The 24,203-nt window shown below is 47.2% G+C and overlaps 1 protein-coding gene and 1 long non-coding RNA gene across 4 annotated transcripts in view; both read right to left on the reverse strand.

Moving 5' to 3' along the window:
- The window catches only part of LOC308470237, a 67,651-nt gene that overhangs the window by 13,863 nt on the left and 29,585 nt on the right, over nucleotides 1-24,203 (reverse strand). The window lies entirely within an intron of this gene.
- LOC308469868 (antigen-presenting glycoprotein CD1d-like) lies at nucleotides 33-23,994 on the reverse strand. Of its 3 annotated transcripts, XR_013982149.1 has the most exons (7): nucleotides 23,567-23,993; nucleotides 13,745-14,023; nucleotides 11,906-12,187; nucleotides 9,632-9,913; nucleotides 5,482-5,584; nucleotides 2,314-2,431; nucleotides 33-925 (listed from the first exon to the last, which is right to left on the reverse strand). XR_013982149.1 is itself a non-coding variant. In XM_080992919.1 (6 exons), exons 1-6 carry the CDS (start codon nucleotides 23,886-23,888, stop codon nucleotides 874-876), a joined length of 1,320 nt encoding a protein of 439 aa, XP_080849045.1. In that variant the 5' UTR covers nucleotides 23,889-23,989; the 3' UTR covers nucleotides 33-873. The 3 variants fall into 3 exon arrangements, 2 of the variants coding, with proteins under 2 accessions (XP_080849045.1, XP_080849046.1); XM_080992919.1 differs by lacking the exon at nucleotides 2,314-2,431 and having other exon boundaries at nucleotides 23,567-23,989; XM_080992920.1 differs by lacking the exons at nucleotides 2,314-2,431; nucleotides 5,482-5,584 and having other exon boundaries at nucleotides 23,567-23,994.

Genomic DNA, 24,203 nt, shown 5'->3' on the forward strand with positions numbered 1-24,203 from the left:
ACCATGGAAAGAGAAGAAGGGAAGTTGCTGGATATTTCAAAGTTAGTAAAATGTTTATTTGAAATTGTAAAACAAAAATTGTAATAAAAATTATTATTAAAAAATACATCTGAATTGTTCACAGTGTCAAATGTAAATTTGTCGGAAGCTTATAAGCTGCTGCAAAAATTGCAAAACGGCCCTCTGGAAACTGCATCTGCCACAGCAAAACAACAAAATGTCATAAGATAAATTCTTACCCGTAAAATCTATGGTAGCATAAGCTCTCATGGACTAGTTAGTTCATAGAAAATACATATTGTATTAGTATTACTACTAATTAATTTGATAGCTGCTTGACATAAGGCAGTCTAAGTAGTTCACAATCAAGTTTTAAAAACTTATACATAAAACATTATATTCCACCACGGGGCGAGAGGCAGGATTCTGCAACCCAGAGCAATACTCACATGCCACCTCTGCTCGGTTGACTCAAAATCCATCAAATTCCTGGGCGAAGAAAAAAGTCTTAAACCGGCCCTGTAACAAAACGTTGGCACCTCACACTGAGCACAAATTCATCAACTTATTTTAAAGCATTTATATACTGCTTTGAGGCAATCAACTGAAGATTATAACTGAAGTTATAATTTCGCCGTTACAGCAAGACTAATTGTGCCGAAAAGACGATGCTGCCTTATGCCAGGCTTTGCCAACCTGGTGCCCTCTGTACTGGTTGGAGTTGCTGGGAGTTCGAGTCCAATCGCTGCCAACATCCCTCCAAGGCCCCAAGCAGGCTTTCTCCAGAGTTTGCCACCTCTATAGCGGAAGCATTTCTATGCTGAAGGAGATAGTGACAGCATCTATGCTGTTCTGCGAGGTTTTCTTTTTTCCTCAGCTTCCAACTGGTGATGTTCCTTCCGCTGAGCGGATGTCTTCATAGCTCCTGGAACGAGAAGAGAAAATTAAGTGGCTTGTTCCTGGAAAGAAGCACTAGGCTGTTATCCTGACATCGCTGAGGTCCAGCGCCGAGGGCCTTCTGGCGGTTCCCTCACTGCGAAAAGCCAAGTTACGGGGAACCAGGCAGAGGGCCTTCTTGGTGGTGGCGCCCACCCTGTGGAACACCCTCCCAGCCGATGTCAAAGAGATAAACAACTACCCGACTTTTAGAAGACATCTGAAGGCAGCCCTGTTTAGGGAAGCTTTTAATGTTTAATGGGTTATTTTATTTTAGTGTTTTGTTGGAAGCCGCCCAGAGTGGCTGGGGAAACCCAGCCAGATGGGCGGGGCATAAATAAATTATTATTATTATTATTATTATTGTTGTTGTTGTTGTTGTTGTTGTTGTTGTTGTTGTTGTTATTTCCAAAGGCCAGCGTCTCCTTTCCTCACAATGGCTGGCCAGCTGCTTCGGGGAAAACCACAAATTGCCTGTGAAGGCAACACCACCCCCTCCCTGTTCTGGTATTCACAAGCAAACCTTGATTTTGGCAGTGGCTCCAACTCTCTTAAACTTCCTTTTCTGATTCACTTCTCAAAACAAAGCCAATCAGAGATGTACATGGATGAAAGGGGCGTGACCCCCAAGTTTGTGATGAATGAATTTACGGCTCAATCTGCATGAGCTTCAGCGGCTCTAAGCACAGAAATCTTCAAAATAATCTCTGCAAGTTGTAATCTAGAATTTAGCTGTAAAGATTAGCGTTTGCCACTCAGTTTTGCCACTGCCTACTGAAACCAATTAAAATTGGTATAATGGGACAAGAAAATTGGCTTCCAGGTGGAAAAATCAAAGTTAGAAACTGAACTGTTAGAACCCAAAACTAAGAATTTGTCAAGAATGTATAACTTGCTGCTGAAATGGAACACTCAGGACGAAACGGTGAAATCTGCTATGATTAAATGGGCTCAAGACGGCGGACATAACATTATGTTTGCTGACTGGGAACAGTTATGGACCACAGGTATAAAATTTACGGCATGTAATGCCTTAAGAGAGAATATTATGAAAATGATATACAGGTGGTACATAACCCCAGTCAAGCTTGCAAAAATCTATCATTTGCCTGATAATAAATGTTGGAAATGTAAGGAAATTGAAGGTACATTTTTTCACCTTTGGTGGACGTGCCCAAAGATTAAGGCTTTCTGGGAAATGATATATAATGAATTTAAAAAGGTATTTAAATATACCTTCTTGAAGAAACCAGAGGCCTTTCTCCTGGGCATAGTCGGCCAAACGGTGTTAAAAAAGGATAGAACTTTCTTTATGTATGCAACAACAGCAGCAATAATACTCATTGCAAAGTATTGGAAGACACAAGATCTACCCACACTGGAGGAATGGCAGATGAAAATGATGGACTTTATGGAATTGGCGGAAATGACTGGAAGAATCCGTGACCAGGGAGAAGAGTCGGTGGAAGAAGATTGGAAGAAATTCAAAGATTACCTACAGAAATATTGCAAAATTAAAGAAAGTTAGAGTGATAATGGACTGAAATTAAGGGGTTTCTAGCTGTACAGGCTTTAAAGTTATATACAGATCAAGATTAAGGATCAGGATTAAAAAGGTTAAAAGAATGGAAAATTGGCTATTAATAGGTAAAAATTTAATGTTACATTATATTGAGATTAAGGATTGGGATTAAAAAGGAGGGAAAGGAATTGCTGGACAAACAAACTGGATTGGAATACAAAAGAGGGAGGTATGAGGAGGTCCAGAAAATAAGTAAATTCAAAGTAGTGATGAAAAGATGGAATTGTTTTTAACTGTTTTTTTTCTTTTTTCTTTTCTTTTTGTATTGTGTATTGGGTATTGTGTATTTTTCTTTTTAATTTTAAATTTTTGTTTTTATTGATGTGTTTCTTTTTATCTGAAACTTTAAAAAATATCTTTTAAAACTGGTATAATGTCCTTTCAGGAAAAGACCATGACTGTGGCGTTCAGACTCTGTGGGGAGAGTCGCTCATCCTGAGGAGAAATCTGGGCCTGTTCAATGGCACACTACATTTTTATCCTGCCTTTCCTTCAAGGAGCTCAAGGCAGCGTCTGTGGTTCTTTTTAACGGGACCGTCTCTCCTGGTATGCCCCGCAGAGGACCTTAAGGTCCATGAATAACCATAGTTTAGAGGTCCCGGGCCCTAAGGTAGTCTGACTATCCTCCGCCAGGGCCAGGGCCTTTTCAGTGATGGCTCCGACCTGGTGGAATGCTCTGTCCCATGAGACCAGGGCCCTTCAGGATTTAACCTCCTTCCGTTGGGCCTGTAAGACAGAGCTATTCCGCCTGGCCTTTAATTTGAATTCAGCCTGATCTTTTATTTCCTTTCCCTTCTCTTCCCTCCCCCTCCCCTTTTCTGAAGATTACCCACTCTCAGACCCCACAGCTAATTCTCCCCTGGCCTCCTCGCTGGCCCAAGTAGGGCCAATTCAGCCAGCTATCCCTGGGGATTATCTAATGCTTATTTCCCCTAAATTGATTTCTGAATTTTGAATTTTATTGTTATTCATGTTTTTATACTGTGTTTTATGCTGCTTTTACAATTAAGTGTTTTAAATTTGTTGTTAGCCGCCCTGAGCCCAGTTTTTGAACCGGGAAGGGCGGGGTATAAATAAAAAATTATTATTATGATTTGCCTCCTCCCGTTTTAACCACACAAAAGCCCTGTGAAGTAGGTTAGGCTGAGAGATGACAACTGGCCCAAGGTCACCCAAAAACTTCATGGCTGAGCAAGGATTCGAACCCAGTTCTCCTAACACTTTAGGAGGCCTGGCTCTTCCCAACGCACAGGCAAAAAAATCACGGGAACTGTAGTTTACCACCACAGAGCTATAATTCCCTGCACCCTGAACTAAGTAGACTTCCCATGATTATTTGGAGGAAGCAGTGAGATTTAAATGCATGGTTCAGACATTCGACACTAACCAGTACCCACCCCCCACAAACACAAAGAGACACACTCAACTTCCTGCTTGCAGGAACCCTGGAGTCACAGCTCAGCAACCTTAGTAGCTGACGTTTCACCACTGAAATTGAGTGCTTGCAATTTGTTATATGGCAAAGGCCCAGTGATTTGCAACCACATTGGAATGCGGTGTGAACTTACTTGCTCTGTGACCTACTGAGAATCAGGCCAGATTTCTGTCCTCATATTTCTGCTCCCTCATCCTAACCGTGTCCTGGGCACTTCTTAGTGATGGCTTCGTTGGAGTGGCCAGAGGCTAGACAGCTTTTTGCTGACGGACTGCCCAGCTGCTAATAGTAACTGCAATGCGTTATACGTAGGGCTGCCTCTGAAGACAGTTTAGAAACTTCAGAGGAGTGCAGAATTCAGCGACCAGGTTGCTCACCGGAGCAAGATGGTTTGAGCATATTACACCGATCCTGGTCCAACTGCACTGGCTACCAATTAGTTTCCAGGCCCAATTCAAAGTGCTGGTTTTGACTTATAAAGCCTTAAATGGCTCAGGACCACAATACCTCAAGGATCGCCTCTTTCCATATGAACCTACCCGGACCCTGAGATCATCTTCTGAGGCCCTCCTTCCGTGTGCCGCCTCCTCGAGAGGTCCGGAGGGTGGCAACACGAGAACAGGGCCTTCTCGGCAGTGGCTCCCCGCCTGTGGAATGCTCTCCCCAGGGAAGTTCGCCTGACGCCTTCACTTCACACCTTCAGGCACCAGGCAAAAATGTTCCTTTTTAACCAGGTCTTGGGTTGATCTGATGGATATCCTATACCCTTTTAAAATGTGGCTCCTTTGGGGTGGGTGTCATTGGGTTATTATTATTTTGATTTTATATATTGTGATCTTTTCTGTGAACTGCCCTGAGACCTCCGGGTCTAGGGCGGTATATAAATTCAAACAAACAAACAACGGTGTAACTTTCAGATGGCTCTCTCAGTTTGCTTTCATCTGTGCAGCTGATAAGCTACAACTTGGCGGTGTGTGTGTGTGTGTGTGTGTGTGTTATTCTTTCTCTGCCCCCTACCTGCAAATACCAATACCAGCACTAGTTTTGGATCCAAAGTAAAGAGCCAGTGTGTTTACAGTGGCTAGAGTGTGACTAGGGACTTTGGAGAGCCGGGTTCAAATCCTCACTCAGCCATCAATCTTGCTGCTGGTTGACTCTTGGCCACAGCCGCTGCCTCTCAGTCTAACCTACCTCACAGCGTTGTTGTGGGGATTAAATGAGGATGGAGAAGAACCCATAGCTGTTAATGTTTCCCTTTTTTTTAAGGGAAATTCCCTTATTCCGAATAGGATTCCTCACAAGAAAAGGGAAAAGTTGACAGCTATGGAAGAACCATGTATGCCACCTTCGGCTCCTTGGGGGGAAAAGGTGTGGGTATAAATGAAATAAATAAATAAATGCAATAGGGAAAAAGCAAAGGAAACTCTGGGAATCTCCCCCGAAAACCACAGAGCTAGCGATGGCCCCCACTTGCGTCCCGCTCTTTGTAAATCGCAAACATTTGAAAAGGGATTAGAGGAAAACTTACCTACGTCTCCTCTGCCGGCAAATTACACCTGCCAGAATTGCGACTACAGCTATTAAAGCAATGGCAATCCCTATACTTAGTGCGGCCTTGTTTCCTCTGCCATCTGGGGAAGACGGTAGACAAGAAAAGAAAAGGCGACAGGATTAGAGAGAGAGATGAGACCCACAACAAGTCACTAAGATGTTTCCACCCTACAACCAAGCTGAGTCTAACTGAACACAGTCTAGTGTTGAATACCTACTCTGTGGCAGTGAGGGCAACAAACAAAAATACTTTTTCTCTCCTACAGAGTGTCAGTGTGAGGAGCTGTTCAGCAAGGCTGTTTTGAGTAGTCAGGGGTCTTCTGCACGCTGGCCCACATGTGGAGAATTCAGACCACTCGGCGGCCTGCTGTGGACAATTTGTTCCGCACTTTGCTGAGAAAACCACTTGGGATGCTATCGTTGACACAGGTCTGGTGGATGTAGCTTTGACCTCTGCTTACTTACATCCTGTCTGGATTACTGTCCCTTGAAAAGTGCCCCCAAACTTCCAACTGGTCCATCAAGCTGCAACCAAACTGTTGAACCAGGGCTGAAAGACCTTATTCTTCCATATGAACTTGCTTAGCTTCTGCGATCTCTGGGGGAGGCCCTTCTCTAAGGCCCGCCACCCTTAGGGCCACATTTGGTGGGGACACGGGAGAGGGGCTTCTCGGCAGCAGCTCCCAGACTTTGGAAGTCCCTCCCTAAGTCCCTCCCCAAAGCTGTCTCTTTGCTATCCTTCCACCAGCAGGTGAAGACTTTCTTGTTCCAGGTCTCCAGCTTGCGTCACAAGTCAATGGCGGTTGCCCCCCACAGGCAGCAAGGAGGTTCAGGCAGGGGGAAACCCGGATTTATGAGGGCACATCCTGGCAATGTTCCCCAGTGGGGTCTGGGGAGTTCACTGCATCCCACTGTGCTGCTCAAGCCTGATTGGAAAATGAATGAAAAACAACAAGAACAAACGGCTGCCAAATAGATCTGGCAAGAGGCCAAATTTGAGAAAAGATTTTATTCTTAACTGTGTACAGAGGAAGAACTTTTAATATTGGAGACTGGGCATGTATTCTGTGAGTTATTTATGGCTGCAGCACATACTCTAGTTGGTGAACAGCGGAAGGAATGGAAAATGACCTTGTACCTTCCAGATAAACACTGCAATGAACTGAACAATGGGAGTTATAATAATAATAATTTATTATTTATACCCCGCCCATCTGGCTGGGTTTCCCCAGCCACTCTGGGCGGCTACCAACCAAATATTAAAAACCTCAGTGTCCAGGCTGGATGATGGGGGTGGACACTCTCCTTCAAGTATACTGGACCGAGGCCATTTAGGGCTTTAAAGGTCAACACCAACACTTTGAATTGTGCTCAGAAACGTACTGGGAGCCAATGAAGATCTTTCAGGACCGGTGTTATATGGTCTCGGCAGCCACTCCCAGTCACCAGTCTAGCTGCCGCGTTCTGGATTAATTGCAGTTTCTGAGTCACCTTCAAAGGTAGCCCCACGTAGAGCGCATTGCAGTAGTCCAAACGGGAGATAACCAGAGCATGCACCACTCTGGCAAGACAGTCTGCAAGCAGGTAGGGTCTCAGCCGGCATACCAGATGGAGCTGGTAGACAGCTGCCCTGGACACAGAATTGACCTGCGCCTCCATGGACAGCTGTGAGTCCAAAATGACTCCCAGGCTGAGCACCTGGTCCTTCAGAGGCACAGTTACCCCATTCAGGACCAGAGAGTCCTCCACACCAGCCCGCCAGGTCTGAAACACCATTGTACATGAAGGACTACACACATGAAATGGATTTTATACTTATAAGATGTAACAGAGGCGCTGTTTGTAAAGAGGGACAAGAATTCAGCTGTAATGATGATGTAACTGAGAGTGAAAGATGACAACTGGACACTAAATAAATGATGCAGCTATTGGAGGAAATGATCGACATATGTTTGCAACTGGAGCGGGAAACCTGATTTCAAGAAACTGTATTAAATGTAAGTAATTTGGTTGGATTTGTAATAATTTGGAAAATTAATAAAAATGATTTGGAAAATGATTTTCTGTTCCAACAGGCCTTTGTAATTTAACAGATATTTAAGGAAAGAACTTTTAATAGTGCTGCACTGTTTTTAATGTTTGTGTTTTAATAGATCTGCTTTTCACATTGCTTTAAATATTTTATAATTTAATTAACCTTTAATGATGACCTTTTCTATGTTTTTAGCTTTCTGCATTTTATTTGTTCTGTTTTAATTTGTGTAAGCCGCCTTACATCCTGGTTTGGGGAAAAGATGAGATGTAAGTAAATTATAATAGTAACAACAGTAATAATTGTTTTCGGTTTTTTGCAAACCACTTTGAGAGGTGGGGTTTGTTTCTTTGTTTGTTTACAATCAAGCAGTGCATGCATTGCATGAACTAAAATATGTAAATAAATGATATGTATAGTTAAAGTCATGGTTTTCCCAGTAGTGATGTGTGGAAGTGAGAGCTGGACCATAAAGAAGGCTAATCGCCGAAGAATGGATGCTTTTGAATTCTGGTGCTGGAGGAGACTCTTGAGAGTCCCATGGACTGCAAGAAGTTCAAACCTCTCCATTCTGAAGGAAATCAGCCCTGAGTGCTCACTGGAAGGACAGATCCTGAAGCTGAGGCTCCAGTATTTGGCCACCTCATGATAAGAGAAGACTCCCTGGAAAAGACCCTGATGCTGGGAAAGATGGAGGGCACAAGGAGAAGGGGGAGACAGAGGACGAGATGGTGGGACAGTGTTCTCGAAGCTACAAACATGAGTCAGACCAAACTGCATGAGGCAGTGGAAGACAGGAGTGCCTGGCGTGCTCTGCTCCATGGGGTCACAAAGAGTCGGACACAACTAAACGACTAAACAACAACAACAAAAATGTACTAATCCTCTCTCCAACCACAAATCCCAACTGTGGTGAAACCTTCACTTTGATTGGTTAAAGTTGCTGCTGGGGAGAGCTGAAAATATCTATGAAGTGCATGCAGTAACCAATCATGTTATGTAACCAAACAGCAGAAAAAGCGCTTCGTATTTCATAATCGTCCCGGCGAGGTTCAAGAGTCAACAAAAAAGGCGAGGTTTCTGCAATTGTCTGCCCACTGAAAGGCTCGAGATACTGTAATCTTTGCAGGCTGGCTCAGTAAACAAGTTGGTTCAGTAGGCAAGATAGGAATTTTCTTTTTCTTTCAAAATAACTTCTCATTTGTGGTGAAGTTCCAGCTAACCCCAGAAACAATTTTAGCAGAATAAAGACCAGCAAGGGGATATTGTGATAGGAATTCTATGGTCTTAGATATATGGTAATGTTCATAAGTGGACCAACCAAGCACGTACATAGATCAGAACAGGAAGACCGACCTGGAACCATTTTGATTCCTAAACTGAGTAAATGTTTTCTCTGCAAGGTCAAAGTGGGAAACCTCCCATTGTCTCTTTCCTCCCAAATCCTGTCTTAAGGGCACATTTAAGATATGAATAGGGTGTGAGCCTGTGACCTGGCCCAGGAACCAAGTATTTATCATTACAAAAGACTAGCCAGGCTCCCCAGGAAATCCAATCAAGTAACCTGCCAGACAGGAGATAAACGACAGGAGAAAAACAACATTCAAAATTTCTGTTTTAGACCGGCTTTTCTGTGATGTAGGTATGATGTATCTGAGGGGTGGTCTTAGGTTACACTCCTTCTGTGATGTATGTATGCTGTTTCTGGGGGTGGTCTTGATCTACAGGGTGGCAATTTCAAAAGTCTTTATAAGGCCTTGTGCGCCATTTTTCTGGGTTCCTCCTCTCTCCTGCGGGTGAGGGGAGCACCCTGTTGCAACAGCTTTAATAAAGATCAGGCTTACTAGCTGCTTTGCTTCTCAATATTCTCTGGTTGGCCTCTGTTATTCTCTCCTACCAATAGGGAACCTATGTAAGGACTCTATATGGGCTCTTGGATACCCCATAAGGGAAAAGGGCAATTTTTGTTTACAACAATGTGGTGTGGGAATTATCGCTGCCATCCCTTGGAATTCAAAGATAAAGCAGTAGCTAATGCGTGCCACCCTCTTCCTAATAGAGACGTGCAATATTTTTCTGTACCCAAAGTACCTACCCCAAGGGATGATTTTCACCCCCACGCTGATGTGTTGCACCTGGCAAGCGTAACTGTGCTCATCCTCTGACTTAATAACCAGAGTACTCCTGATCTGGTAAGTGAGGTCATGGTTAGGCAGTATCTCGGTGGAGTTGAAGTCTGAGCTGGGCAGCTCTTTCCCATCCTGCAGCCAGGAGACGTTGATGGGTTGTGGGTAGAATCCAGTGACTCGGCAAACCAGCAGCAAAGAGTCGGGGGCTGGCGGGGTCTTGTGGGCGAAGACCCCATAGTCTGGCGACACTGAGAGAGCAGAACAGTTCAGAACATGAGTTACATAAGCTTACAAAGCCATATCACGCCATGCTCTGGCCCGAGCCTCCCAGAATCTGAGATGATTTGCACAAGCACTGGGTGTGCGGTGTCAGGAGTTGTCCTACTCTCAAGTAAGACCCTGGTAGAGACACATGCCCAACTGGCATGTTCTCTCCCTCCTGGTCGATCGTTCGGGAGCTTCAAAAGCTTTCTTCTGCCCGAACATCACTGCGACTGATGCCTTGGAGACATCGGCACACTCAGGGATCCTCAGTCTTCACAGCTTGCGTGACAGACCTCAGCAACTCAGCATTTTGGCTAATCTACTTTATTTACATATAAACACACACAGAGCACTGCAACATAGCTCCCTCTCTCTCTAGCATCAGACAGCAAAGAGAGAGAACAAAGGACAATAGTCCCACTTCACGGAACACAGTAACACAAACACCCTGTCTCCGTCACTTCCCACACTGTGGAATGAAAACATACACCGTCATGTGAAAGATAACAATCCCATGACTGCAGACACGGGGAATGAATCTCCAATATGCGGCACCCATTTGAGACTCTTGCATGCAGTCAGCTCCCTGTCTTGTGTACAGAAGAGTCGCAAGTAGACTCAGCTGTGTAGGAGGTTATGCTTTTTATGTGTCGTTACATTTGGGGTCATTTGAGGTGGGATGTGCAACACATTTAATACCTATTAAACCAAACTGGGGTGTGTGTGTGTATGTGTGTGTGTGGTCAAGAACAAGTAAGGTGGCAGTCTCTCTTCCTGTTTCTCCAAACAAGAACAGCCTGCTGGATTAGCCCTGTATCCTGTTCTCACAGTGGCCAACAGATGCCTGTGGGGCAACCCGAAAGCAGGATTTGAGCACAATAGTGCTTTCCACCTGCCTGGCCTGTGGCTTGCAGCAACTGGGATTCAAAGTCAGAGCATTACTTCCTTGGACTGTAGAGGCAGAGCATAGCGAATGGTGCAGGGATTGTTCTTTCACAGAAACAGGTTCCGACTATTAGCTTAGAGGCTTCAGAAGGAGTGGGGAATCTTGGGACCTGTTTTGCTGGACTACAATTCCCATCAGCCCCAGCTAGCATAACAATGGCAAGTGGTGGTGGGAGATGTAGTTCAGGAACGTCTGGAGAGCCACAGGTTTCCCCACACTTGTTTTAGGACCTCATCAAGGTAACTGAAGTAGCCCTGTTCCAGCTTCTGCTGTAAAGGTAAAAGGTAAGGTCAAGGACCCCTGGACGGTTAAGTCCAGTCAAAGGCGACTGTGGCGTTGCGGCGCTCATCTTGCTTTCCGGCGTTTGTCCACAGATAGCTTTCCGGGTCATGTGGCCAGCATGACTAAACCGCTTCTGGCCCAACGGGATACCATGACGGAAGCCAGAGCACATAGAAACACTGTTTACATTCCCGCCGCAGTGGTACCTATTGATCTACTTGCACTTTGACATGCTTTTGAACTGCTAGGTTGGCAGGAGCTGGGAAAGAGCAACGGGAGCTCACTCCATTGCGGGGATTCGAACTGCCGACCTTCCGATCGGCGAGCCCAAGAGGCTCAGTGGTTTAGACCATGCCACCCATGTCCCTGCCCGTCAGGATGGCCGAGTGGTCTAAGGCACCAGACTCAAGATTGATTCCTTCCCACCTCTTGGGTGTTCTGGTCTCCGAATGGGGGTGTGGATTCAAATCCCACTTCTGACGCATCCTTCTGCTGTGACATGATCTAAGGGCCAAAGTTTAACTCAGATCAAATACGCATGAGCAGCAGGACCAATTGCAGGAGTTCTTGCTCAAAACCACAGAGCCCCTTGAAAGTGGATTATTAGCCCAAGAGGGGGAAGCTTCCAGTCTGTGCAATTGGGAAGAGTTTTTCCTCATTTATCTCTGGGGGGAGAACGTGTGCTGCCCTTTGTTGCTTGGAGTAAAAAGAAAAAGGAAGTAAATAAATTGCTAGTTTCCAATCTCACCCTGCCTCTGCACAGCCTCCTTTCCGGTCTCAAGGTAGGTGTTGTGAGCTCTGATGCACTGGCCCAGCAGAAGGATCTGTAGAGTTGCAACTGTGCCCTTGTCACCGTTCAGGGTCTGTTGAACATAGTCAGCCATCGCATTCTCCTGCAGAGCAACCCAGCTGCCGTTGTCTGCACTGAAGGTGACAATGGATTCCCCTCCTAAGGCAGCGTCGTAGAAGCCCCTCGTTGTGCCGTTGGACGTGGACTCACAAAAGATCAAGGACTGGACAACGAAAGGATCTGCGTGTTGAAATGAGTTATTGGGGGTATAAAAGAAATGGGAGGGGAGTCCTTAGAAGGTAAAGAGACAGGACCTTTCTCTGCAGCTTTTATTTTTTATGTTATTTTATTGTACGAGGGTTTCCCCCCCCCCAAAGCCCCCAATCCAGCGGTATATAAATATTTTGAAGTAAAATGAACAAAACCTTGCTTCTTATTCTGATATGTTACATCAGCTGAAAGATCTTCCGGCTTAGGATCTGGAGGCTTCCCACCGCAAATTATTCCCTGCTCCCAAAAGACGGGTATATTAGGTCGGCTGCTAAAGATGTACAGAAATGGTTGAGCCTCTAAGGCAGGGGTGGTGGGAGCTCTCAGCTCTCCCAATGTTATTGCACTCCCAACTCCCATGAATTTAACCCCCACATTTGCAGGGGTTGGGGTCACCCTGCAAGCCCCTTGCCCTCTCTACCCCCCCCCATTCCCATGAATTCCACATAGTGCATTATTCAATTATGGAGTTTGCTCCCACAAAATGGAGTGATGACCACCAACTTGGATGGTTTTTTTTTTAAAAAAAATTAAGCAAATCTGTGTTCCCTGAGGCTGATGGGAGTTGTAGTCCGAAGCGCCTTCAGGGCACCGCGTTCCAAAGCCTGCAAGAAGACCAGGAGCCCATGATACACTGTCAGGAGGCAGAGGAACCAACCCCCATGGCAGGTTGCCAGGAACGGATAAGACAGGAAAAGGCCTTACCAGCTGCTTTTTATTCAATATTCACAGAGAGAGTCTTAGGAATGCAGCCTCTTGGGGCAATGGCGTTGTCCCGAGTGAGTCATCGCTACGAGCGCTGAGAAGTGCCCTCTGCCTTTGAGCTCTTTGCTCTCCTACTTTCAAGGTTCGCCGGGTTCTGGAATGCTTTCTAAAGACACTGTGTCCGTCAGCTGTCTCCGCCCTGGCGCTTCTTCCTCTTCCTCCTCTCCCATTATTTCCCACTTTTCCTCTGAGCTGTGATCTCCCTCAAACCCCTGTTGTAATTCTGAACTGTCTTCTTCTCTGGAAGGGTCAGGTTGGGGAGGTAGTCTCCACCATTCCTGTTCTGCCCAGTCCCTGACCTAGACATACGCACAATGCAACTCTGTACACGGAGAGAGCAGGACCAAACCTGAAAATATGGGGTTGGGGGAAAATCAGATAACAGAGGATTCTCTTGTCGCACACAGCCCAGTAGAGGTTGAGGGGCCCAAGCCATTTAGATCAGGGATCAGCAACCTTTTTCAGCCGTGGGCCGGTCCACTGTCCCTCAGACCATGTGGGGGGCCGGACTATATGTTTTTTAAAAAAATATGAACGAATTCCTATGCCCCACAAATAACCCAGAGATGCATTTTAAATAAAAGGACACATTCTACTCATGTAAAAACACGCTGATTCCTGGACTGTCCGCAGGCTGGATTTAGAAGGCGATTGGGCCGCATCCGCGCCCCGGGCCTTAGGTTGCCTACCCCTGATTTAGATCATCTCTCCACCAGGGAGACACAGCACTCCTAGAAGAACAGAACCAGTGGCGATACTTACAGCTGCCTTTGAGAAACACAACCATTTTGTTGATGGTTTGTACGAAGCCTAGGAAGTAGCCTTTGATAATCTTCAGCAGAAGGTCCCACTCTTGAGGCGTGAGGCCGCTTACGCCCCAAGGCTGGAGGAACTTGAACTTCCAGGTGCGGGTATCCAACTTAACTACCGCCACGTCTCCCAGAAAAGTAGCGCCCTCGATGTCAGTGTCACTGGCATTGTGGAACACCACCGTCTGAAGCAGGCGGAGGACATGGGGTGTTTCTGGGAGAGGAAGGGAGGCTGGTGGGGGAAGAGTAGATAAATAAAGGCTGGGTGGCTCAGTTGGTTAGAGCATGGTGCTGATGATACTAAGGCCGCGGGTTCGATCCCCGTATGGGACAGCTGCATTGCAGGGGGTTGGACTAGATGATGGTCAGGGTCCCTTCCAACTCTTCTGATTCTATGAATAATAGGCAAGAGGAAACATCTATGTCCCACTCCTGCACCCTTCACAGCAGCTTGATGTACAAGAAATAAATCAGGTGGCCAACTGCTCCGGAGGGGCAGGGCTCCTCTACCTTTAATGTTAATAGTTGAGGAGAGAATTTCGGCTGGTGATCGTATCAGGGGAAAAGAGAGAGAGTTTGGATTTGATATCCCGCTTTATCACTACCCGAAGGAGTCTCCAAGCGGCTAACATTCTCCTTTCCCTTCCTCCCCCACAGCAAACACTCTGTGAGGTGAGTGGGGCTGAGAGACTTCAGAGAAGTGTGACTGGCCCAAGGTCACCCAGCAGCTGCATGTGGAGGAGCGGGGAATCGAACCCGGTTCCCCAGATTACGAGACTACCGCTCTTAACCACTACACCACACTGGCTCTCAAGACAGCCCGGGGGGGGGGTCCCACTTAGGAGAATGACCAGGAAAGCCCCCCGCCAGACACAGCAGGTGGGACAGAGCTATCCCTCCAACACCTGCGTCTCTGCAGCTAATCTGGGCAGGGCAGGTGGGTGGCAAGGGTGAGGAGGGGCAGATGCAAATACTGCACTCCTCCCATTGTGTCCACACAGCCACTGCCCTGCTCTACACACACACCTCCCACCAAGTCAGCCACAGCCACTCTGGTGCTGGTAAAGTTGCTCCACAGCTCGGCCAAACCACACTGCTGCTTGCAACCCTAAAAAGCCTCCCACCGGCTGTCACCATTTCTTTCTTACGTATAATCACAAGAAGGCAAGTCTTCCATAGCCCTTGCTCATAAATAATAATAATAATAATAATAAATTTTATTTATATCCCACCCTCCCCAGCTGAAGCTGGGCTCAGGGCGGCTAACAACAATCAAAATAATCCAACAATCTAAAAACATTCATTATAAAATTAATTAAAATCAAATTGATGGCAACCATTAAGCAAAATTTTGTGCAGATTGCCAGAGGAGGGGGTCAGGCTGCGCCCTGACCAAAGGCCTGGTGGAACAGCTCTGTCTTGCAGGCCCTGAGGAAAGATGTCAGGTCCCGCAGGGCCCTAGTCTCTTGTGACAGAGCGTTCCACCAGATTGGAGCCGCAGCCGAGAAAGCCCTGGCTCTAGTTGAGCCTAACCTCTCTGTGGCCTGGGATCTTCAGGATGTTTTTATTTGCAGACCGTAGGTTCCTCTGTGGGGCATACCAGGAGAGGCGGTCCCGTAGGTACGAGGGTCCTAGGCCGTATAGGGCTTTAAAGATTAAAACCAGCACCTTAAACCTGATCTTGTACTCCACCGGGAGCCAGTGCAGCTGGTATAGTACCGGATGAATATGATCTCGCAGCGAAGACCCCATAAGGAGTCTCGCCGCGGCATTCTGCACCCGCTGGAGTTTCTGGGTCAGTCTCAAGGGCAGCCCCACGTAGAGCAAGTTACAATAATCCAGTCTGGAGGTGACTGTCACGTGGATCACAGTGGCTAGGTCAGGGCGAGAGAGATAAGGAGCCAACTGCTTAGCTTGGCGGAGATGGAAAAATGCCGCCTTTGTTATATCTGTAATCTGAGCCTCCATAGAGAGGGAGGTATCGAAGATTACACCCAAACTCTTAACGGACGATGCTGGCACTAATTGCACCCCCGCAAGAGATGGGAGTTGCCCCCTCAATCCCATATTGCCCCGTCCCGGCCAGAGGACCTCTGTCTTCGAAGGATTTAACTTCAACCGGCCCCCACGTAACCATCCAGCCACAGCTTCCAGACATCTGGTCAGTGTGTCTGGGGCCGAGTCAGGATGGCCATCCATCAACAGATAGAGTTGGGTGTCATCGGCATACTGATGGCAACCCAGCCCAAAACTCCGGACAAGCTGGGCGAGGGGGTGCATAAAGATGTTAAAAAGCATCGGGGAGAGAATCGCACCCTGAGGCACTCCACACACCAAGGAGTGGCGCGATGACAATTCCCCCCCAAGCGCCACCCTCTGTCCCCGAACAGAGAGAAGCGAGCGCAGCCATTGAAGGACTGTGCCCTGGATCCCCACGTCGGCAAGGCGGTGGTCCAGGAGTTCGTGATCGACCATGTTGAAGGCTGCTGACAGATCTAGAAGAATCAGCAGCCCCGACCCGCCTCAATCCAGCTGCCTGCGGAGATCATCTGTTAGGGCGACCAGAGCCGTCTCGGTCCCATGACCAGCGCTGAAGCCGGACTGGAATGGATCCAGAGCCGATGTTTCATCCAGAAACCTACCAAGCTATTCAGCAACCGCTTTCTCAATCACCTTACCCAGGAATGGAAGATTTGAAACCGGGCGGTAATTGGATAGATCTAATAATAACACCAGCCACTAACAACAGCAAGCAGTACAACAGACAGGACCTGAAAACAGGAAGCTTTAAATTACAAGCACAGGAGCGCCAAAATTTTTCAACAGTGCTTTGCTTGCCTGCTCTGCTACTGCATTCCTATATTCCATGCTAGACAGACTGGTGCTGCAACTGTATTTTCTCGCTGAAATCCCCAGCAAATATCAGATATGAAAAGGCCCCAACATAGCAAACACTGGACTGCAACCATTTGTCAACACCTTCGGGTGACACCAATTTTAATCTTATTCCAAGAAGACACACTGAAACCAACTGACTTAAAGCAATGGCTCTATTCTGAATATGACTAACAATGGAAATTGCCTATCATCTAGATCAGGGGTTCCCGTACTATGGTCCACAGACCAACATTGATCCACGAGCTTCGTCCAGGTGGTCCAATGCATGTCCACATAAAATCTTCATATCATTTTTAAACTGTCTTTTATTGCTTCTTTTATTGTAATACAATTAGAATTTGGTGGCTCCTCAGCTTCTAATATTGGGTTTAAAAACAAAAACAAAAAAATACCCAAGCATTTGAGAGTGATTTAACCTTCCTGACTGGTAATAAGGAAGCTGAAATGCAACCACATCATTTTGGCGACGTTTCCTCTTTTTAAATCAAATGTGACTGCGTTCTTGGCAATTGGCCACTGACATGTATATCTAATTTAATAACGCTACCATAACTTTTCCCAACTGGCTCAACAACACTTACATCTTGCACCAGGTCCTGGGTGCCACTGAAGACTAAATCCAGGGTCGCCACCTTTTCCAACCATTCTAGGGCACAGTTGTTTAGGGTACCTAGAAATTTTGCCTCTTTGTCATGCCATGACTGGAAAACATAGGAAGCCAGTTTGTGTCACTCATGACTTGGAACATTTCCTCTTTTGGGAGCTTCCTTGATTTCTTTCCTCTTCTCAAGATCTCACTGAGCATTTTGAACAGAAGCACCCCTAGCACTAAATGACTCTTGGGGCCCAGTATCACCACCCAAAACAATTCTGTGGACAAATCTGCTGCTTTGAGGATGTCTAACTTGCTGAAATCAATGCCCCTTTTGCCATACAGAGCCACACACACACACAGCCCAGTATGTCCTTCCTATTTCCAGAGGCAACCGCGTCTCCGTTCCACCAGGTAAATGCAGAATTACAGCTTTTGTTTGTTGCAAGGCTACGGACAAGAATATATTTGCTCCTATGAGATAATGCACTGCGTGTGTGCACGGAAATGTTTTTAAAGCAAGAAAGGTACCGTATTTTTCGCTCTATAGTACGCACTTTTCCCCCTCCAAAAATTAAGGGGAAATGTGTGTGCGTCCTATGGAGCGAATGCAGGCTCCTTGGCTTCAGCGATAGCAATGTGAAGCCTCCAAAGCGCAAAGGGAGCGCTCCCTCTGCGCTCCGGAGGCTTCGTGTTGCTTTCGCTGAAGCCTGGAGAGCGAGAGGGGTCTCCAGGCTTCAGGGATAGCTGCCTGAAGCCTTCGGAGCGCAGCACGAGTTCCCGCTGCGTTCCAGAGGCTTCAGGTTCCTTTCACTGAAGCCAGGAGAGTCTTTGCGCTGCTCCCCAACCTGGTATTTGAGGCTGGCGGTGGGGGAAAGCAGCGCTTCCCCCCGCCAGCCCCAAAGAGCAGGTCGAAAGGAACCCGAAGCCTCCGGAGCCCAGCGGGAACTCCCGCTGCGCTCCGGAGGCTTCGGGTGAACACACCTTGAACGCACAGAATGCACCTTGTTTTAGAGGGGGAGAACAAGAAAAAAAAATATCCCCCTCTCTGCGCAGCGCCCCTTCAAGAAGGGGCTCCGTTTCTCCTGCCACTTCACTGAAGGGGCACTGCACAGAGAGGGGGAGATTTTTTTTTCTTGTGCTCCCCCTCTAAAACAAGGTGCGTCCTATGGCCGGGTGCGTCCTATAGAGCAAAAAATACGGTAGCATTAAAATCACAGATCACGCCCCAGTAGAAGTTACCCTTAAAATAGGAGAGGGAACGCAAACCACCCCATCATGCTCCTTCAGTCCCATCCTAACCACAAATAAACAAATTAGAGTCTCACAAAAACTCTCCAAAACTACTTCAAGGAAAACAATGTAGACAATATAACAACTCCCCTCCTATGGGATGCAATGAAAGTGGTCACTAGAGGAGCTTGCATAAAAGAGAAAAAATCTCTTAAAAAACAAACCTCAAAAGTTAGCAAAACAGAACAAGACATCACGGTCCTCTCATCACGCTACAAACAAACAGGATCTAAAAAACTCCTTAAACTTATAGAACTAAAAAAGGAGAGAACTAGACTCCCTAGAAATGAACAAAACAATGGTCAACATTCTATACTCTAAACAACACTTCTACAAGTTTGGAGGGGGAAAATTCCAGGCTATTAGCAAACAGGTGATAGGTTATCTGGCTATTATTGCACATTTAAAATTCTTGCATCCGTGCGTTAAAGAGATGTGCTGCGTGAAGTTTATTTAGACCTTGTTTATCTGCAAACCGTGTGAACACCTGTTTTTGGTACCTGCCACCATTTACTGCCACATTAACCGCAATAACGGTTTTGTTTTAGTGCAACTTGCAGAAGTGCGGGAGTTGAGACAGAACCCCTCCTATAACCCCTCTGAAGATGGAATAATAATGCTCATCTTGTCTCCCTTTGCTGAGTTGACAGAGAGACCAGCCCATTCCTTTCCATTGAACAGTGGTCTGTGATGCCAAAATATCTGTTCTCTACAGATGTCACCAAGTTAAATATCTCCCTGGCACGGAGCAAAACATTTAGCACCAGCTAACCACATGAAACTGTTGTTAGATAGGCAGGTGCAGAATACGCTTTAAAAGTTGTCAACTCGACCCAGCATTGAGAATGCTGCTTTTCAAAAGACTATAATCATTTCCTTGTGGCACAAAGTTTGTTGTTTATAATACAGTGGTACCTCGGGTTACAGACGCTTCAGGTTACAGACTCCGGTAACCCAGAAATAGTACCTTGGGTTAAGAACTTTGCTTCAGGATGAGAACAGAAATCGTGTGACAGCAGCAGCGGGAGGCCCCATTACCTAAAGTGGTACCTCAGCTTAAGAACAGTTTCAGGTTAAGAACGGACCTCCAGAACAAATTAAGTTCTTAACCTGAGGTACCACTGTACTAACTTGCTCAGGGTTGTTAGAACGGAAAGAAATTCTGAAGAACTCCAAAAGGCTCTCTCCTCCTGAGTGAATGGGTGGGGAAATAAACAAATGCCATTCGTTGTAAACAAGTGTTAAAAGTGAGGTATGTCAGAGCGAAAATACGCAACTTTACATATATGCTCATGGGGTCTGAACAGCCAGGAAATTAACAGGAACAAGGCTTTGGGTTCATCTTGATGGAGATGTTGCTGTGCCTGTGAAAAAGGTAAATTCCTTGCTAGGGATCATGAAGAAAGGAAATGAAAATAAAACTGCCAGTATCCTAAAGCCATTACAGAAATCTTACCGTGTGGCCATATTTAGGAATATTGTATAGCATACAATTCTGGTCAGCTCACCTCAAAAGGGTACTGTAGAGTGGGAAAAGGTTCAGAAAAGGGCAACCAAAAGGGATGAAGGTAAGGAACCGTTACGCCTGTGAGGATGGGCGGCAGCCTTTGGAACTTTTTTTTATGTTTAGAGAAAAGGTGACTAAGATGTGACCTGATAAAAGTTGATAAGCTTGGGGGAAAGGGGATGGGGGGGGGACATTTTCTCCCTCTTTTGTAACACTGCAGCTCGTGGACACCCAGCAAAGCCAAATACTGAAAGATTCAGCACCGATTTAAAAAAATACTTCACGCACCACATAATGAAGACGCGAAACTTGTTCCCACAGGGAGCAGCGATGGTTGTGAACTTAGATGGCTTTAAAAGGGGACTGGGCAAATTATTGGAGGGTAGGTAAAGGTCAAGGACCCCTGGACGGTTAAGTCCAGTCAAAGATGACTATGGGGTTGCGGCGCTCATCTTGCTTTCAGACCGAGGGAGCCGGCGTTTGTCCACAGACAGCTTTCCAGATCATGTGACCAGCAGGACTAAACCGCTTCTGGCACATTGGGACACCGTGATGGAAACCAGAGTGCACGGAAATGCTGTTTACCTTCCTGCTGGAGCGGTACCTATTTATCTACTTGCACTGGCGTGCTTTCAAACTGCTAGGTTGGCAGGAGCTACGACGGAGCAACCGGAACTCACCCCGTCGCGGGGATTCGAACCTGTGCTCAGGTCCCACTTGCAGGTTTCCCCGGGCATCCAGCCGGCCACTGTGAGAAGAACAGGATGCTGGACAAGATGGGCCATTGGTCTGATCCAGCAGGGTCCTTCTTATGTTCTGACAAAGACCCATATTTTATTTATTTAGGTAAATTGCGTCACCATCACTCCAATTTCCCCAGGTTCTCTCCCCCCTCCCCCACATCTCTACTCAACATCACGCTCCGCATTCTATATAAGTCTCCTTTGCATGATGCTTCCTCAAAGCCAGAGACCACACATGAAAAGCCACCCGTGCTCTGGAGGGTAGGACTCGAACCAATGGCTTCAAGTTACAAGAAAGGAGAATCCGACAAAACATCAGAAAGAACGTTCTGACAGTAAGACCTGTTTGACAGTGGAACGGTCTTCCCTCAGGAGGTTGTGGACTCTCCTTTCTTTGAAGGTTTTTAAGCAGAGGTTGGGTGGCCGTCTGTCATGGATGCTTTAGCTGAGATTCCAGCATTGCAGGGGGTTGGACTAGATGACCCATGGGGTCCCTTCCAACTCTACTTTGGACTTTTTTGGGGAGGGGGGGGCTTCTTAATATAAATTTTTATTTTCCCCAAATTTCATGAACTTACATTCAGATTAGTTCAAAAATACAAGGACCCCGAAAGGATTTCCTGTTCCTCTATGGTTTGGAGAAAATCCACTGACAAGCGAAACCAACTAGTTTCAGTTTCCCCCACATCCTCCTTTGAGTCCCATGAAGGCAACATTGCGGCTACAGAAGAGGAAGCTGACCCCCAGAGCCATCTTTCCCACAGGGCTTAGTGGTGCGTGGCACCAGGGCGCTGGCCTCCCAGGGGCACCCCAGCGAGTGGGGGAGCTGCGCGGCTTTACTGGTGGCCTCCCCTTTCCCTGCCAGCTGCGCCCCACCAACTACAGTGGGACCTCGGGTTAAGAACTTAATTTGTTCCGGAGGTCCGTTCTTAACCTGAAACTGTTCTTAACCTGAAGCACCACTTTAGCTAATGGGGCCTCCCACTGCTGCTGTGCCACCACCGCACGATTTCTGTTCTCATCCTGAAGCAAAGTTCTTAACCCGAGGTACTATTTCTGAGTTAGCAGAGACTGTAACCTGAAGCATCTGTAACCTGAGGTACCACTATATATGGCTGGCAGGCACGCAGCTTCCCTCCCAAGGCTCTGCAGGGATCACTCTCCTGCAGTGGCATGGGGGAGAGTTGTGCCCCCCTGAATGGCTGGCAGTGCGTAGCTACGGCCTCCCCAACACTATCCGTGGTAATTTGGGGGCGCTGCGTGGATATCTGCACCCCGGTGCCACATTTGCTAAAGACGTCCCTGCTGACCACAGTGCCCCGAGGCAGGCAGGAGGTGGCTGATTGGCTGGCTGAGGTTGGCAGGGGCATTGCCCCATTTGCCTGAATGAACCAGCCTCGGGCAGCTGTGGGTCTGCCACTGCTGCCAACCCAGTATCTGCCACAGGAGTTGGCCCTACTGGAAAGACAGCCCTACTCATTTTGAGAATCTGCATCCAAAGTCTCTTATTGCATTCACTAGGACAGATCGTGAAGCTGAGGCTCCAATACTTTGGCCACCTCATGAGAAGAGAAGACTCCCTGGAAAAGACCCTGATGCTGGGAAAGATGGAGGGCACAAGGAGAAGGGGACGACAGAGGACGAGATGGTTGGACAGTGTTCTCAAAGCTACCAGCATGAGTTTGACCAAACTGCAGGAGGCAGTGGAAGACAGGAGTGCCTGGCGTGCTCTGGTCCATGGGGTCACGAAGAGTCGGACACGACTAAACGACAACAAGGGTCCACTTGTGAATCTCCAAAGAAGGCAAACATCAAGACCCCCCAAACCTCCAGTGCTTCTCCTTCCAAACTAATCAGCCCCACGGAGCAAGCACTGCTCCCAAATCAAAAAGTGAGGTGAATGAAATGCTGGCAAGTACAGTCAATGATAATTCAGCACTTTAAAAACCGTAATTCACAAAACGGATTTCATTTTACCTTGGCATCCTGGCATCGGCAAGCCAATTATTTATTATTTTATTATTTCTCAAGTTTGTATACCGCCCTTCACCTGTAGATCTCAGGGCAGTTTGCAACATGAAAGCACAAATAAAATCACAAAATACATAACAGAAGCAGGGCCAGATTTAGGTTTGATGAGGCCCTAAGCTATTGAAGGTAATGGTGCCCTTTATATGTCCAGCTGTCCTTTGCCATGCAACCAGTCCATGCAGAATGTAGGCTCTCTATATATAGAAATGAGCAAACCAGTGATATTTTGGGAGCAGGCTAGCAGGTGGGGCCCATCACTTACATCACAGGAGCCTACACAACACAAAACAGTGTTGCTGTATGTAGGATTTATTTTATTTGTTTTTATCTTATATTTTGGAAATGTACATCCAGGTTTTTTCCCCTTTAATTTTTTTGGGGGCCCCACCCTAAGCTATAGCTTGTTTAGCTTATACTTAAATCCGGCACTGAACAGAAGCAAGAACAAAACAAAACAATAACCTAAACCTTCTACAAACGCACATAAAAAGTTGAAGAGGGAAGTTTTCGCTTAGAGCCTCTCTGGGTAGAGCATTCCACAAATACAATTAAGGAGTGCAATGCGATTTTTTTAAAAAAATCATTTGTTTCGGTTTAATCCACAGGTGACAGCACAGAAACACTACTTAAAGGGTGGCATACTATGCCAAGCACTCCTTATCTCCAGACAACTATCTCCCAAATTTCATTTAAAAAAGGAAGTTCACATACCTGGGCTGGCTCTGCAGGGCGACGAGGCGAGGAACCCAAACAGCAGCAACACCCAGGCTGGAGATTGCAGGGCTCGCTTCTGGCCCCTTCTCACGTGCATGCTGGAAGCAGGGGCACGCGCGGAAAGCGAAAGTAGCTCGCTTTCCCTCCTCCCGCAGGGGAGATTCCTATTCCGCAAGGAAGAACCCACGGAGCGACGGCGGAACTCCAGGACACGGTCTCGCCCTCCCTGCGCCGGGATCGCATTTCTGCATGCCAAGCGGGTGCTCCCGGGCGACTTTCCCACGCCGGCTCCGTCCGCGCATCCTTGCACCAGCCTCATTCCCCGATGGGTGCCCTGACACCCAGGGGTGGAGAAAGCAATCCGAGCGGCAGCAGCACCAGCTGCAGTTTTCCTGGGCTCCTGTGCTCGCCCGCCCGCCCTCTGCAGCCACTAGGGGAAGCCGTCTCGGGACGCGGCGGAGGCGAAGGCGAAGGAGCCATCCCTCTTCTCTGCGCTCCGCTCCGCTCCGTCCTCGCATAGCCTGGAAGGGGCGGTGCCTCGTCCCGCCCCAGACAATGCCCGCCCCGGCTCGGCCCTCCCCTCGCTTCCCCCACGTGGTCGAGCGCTGGCGATAGACCTTGAGCCTCGCTTCCT

Source organism: Podarcis pityusensis (genome assembly GCF_964106645.2).
Source record: "Podarcis pityusensis genome assembly, chromosome: 2".
Classification (NCBI taxonomy): Eukaryota; Metazoa; Chordata; class Lepidosauria; order Squamata; family Lacertidae; genus Podarcis; species Podarcis pityusensis.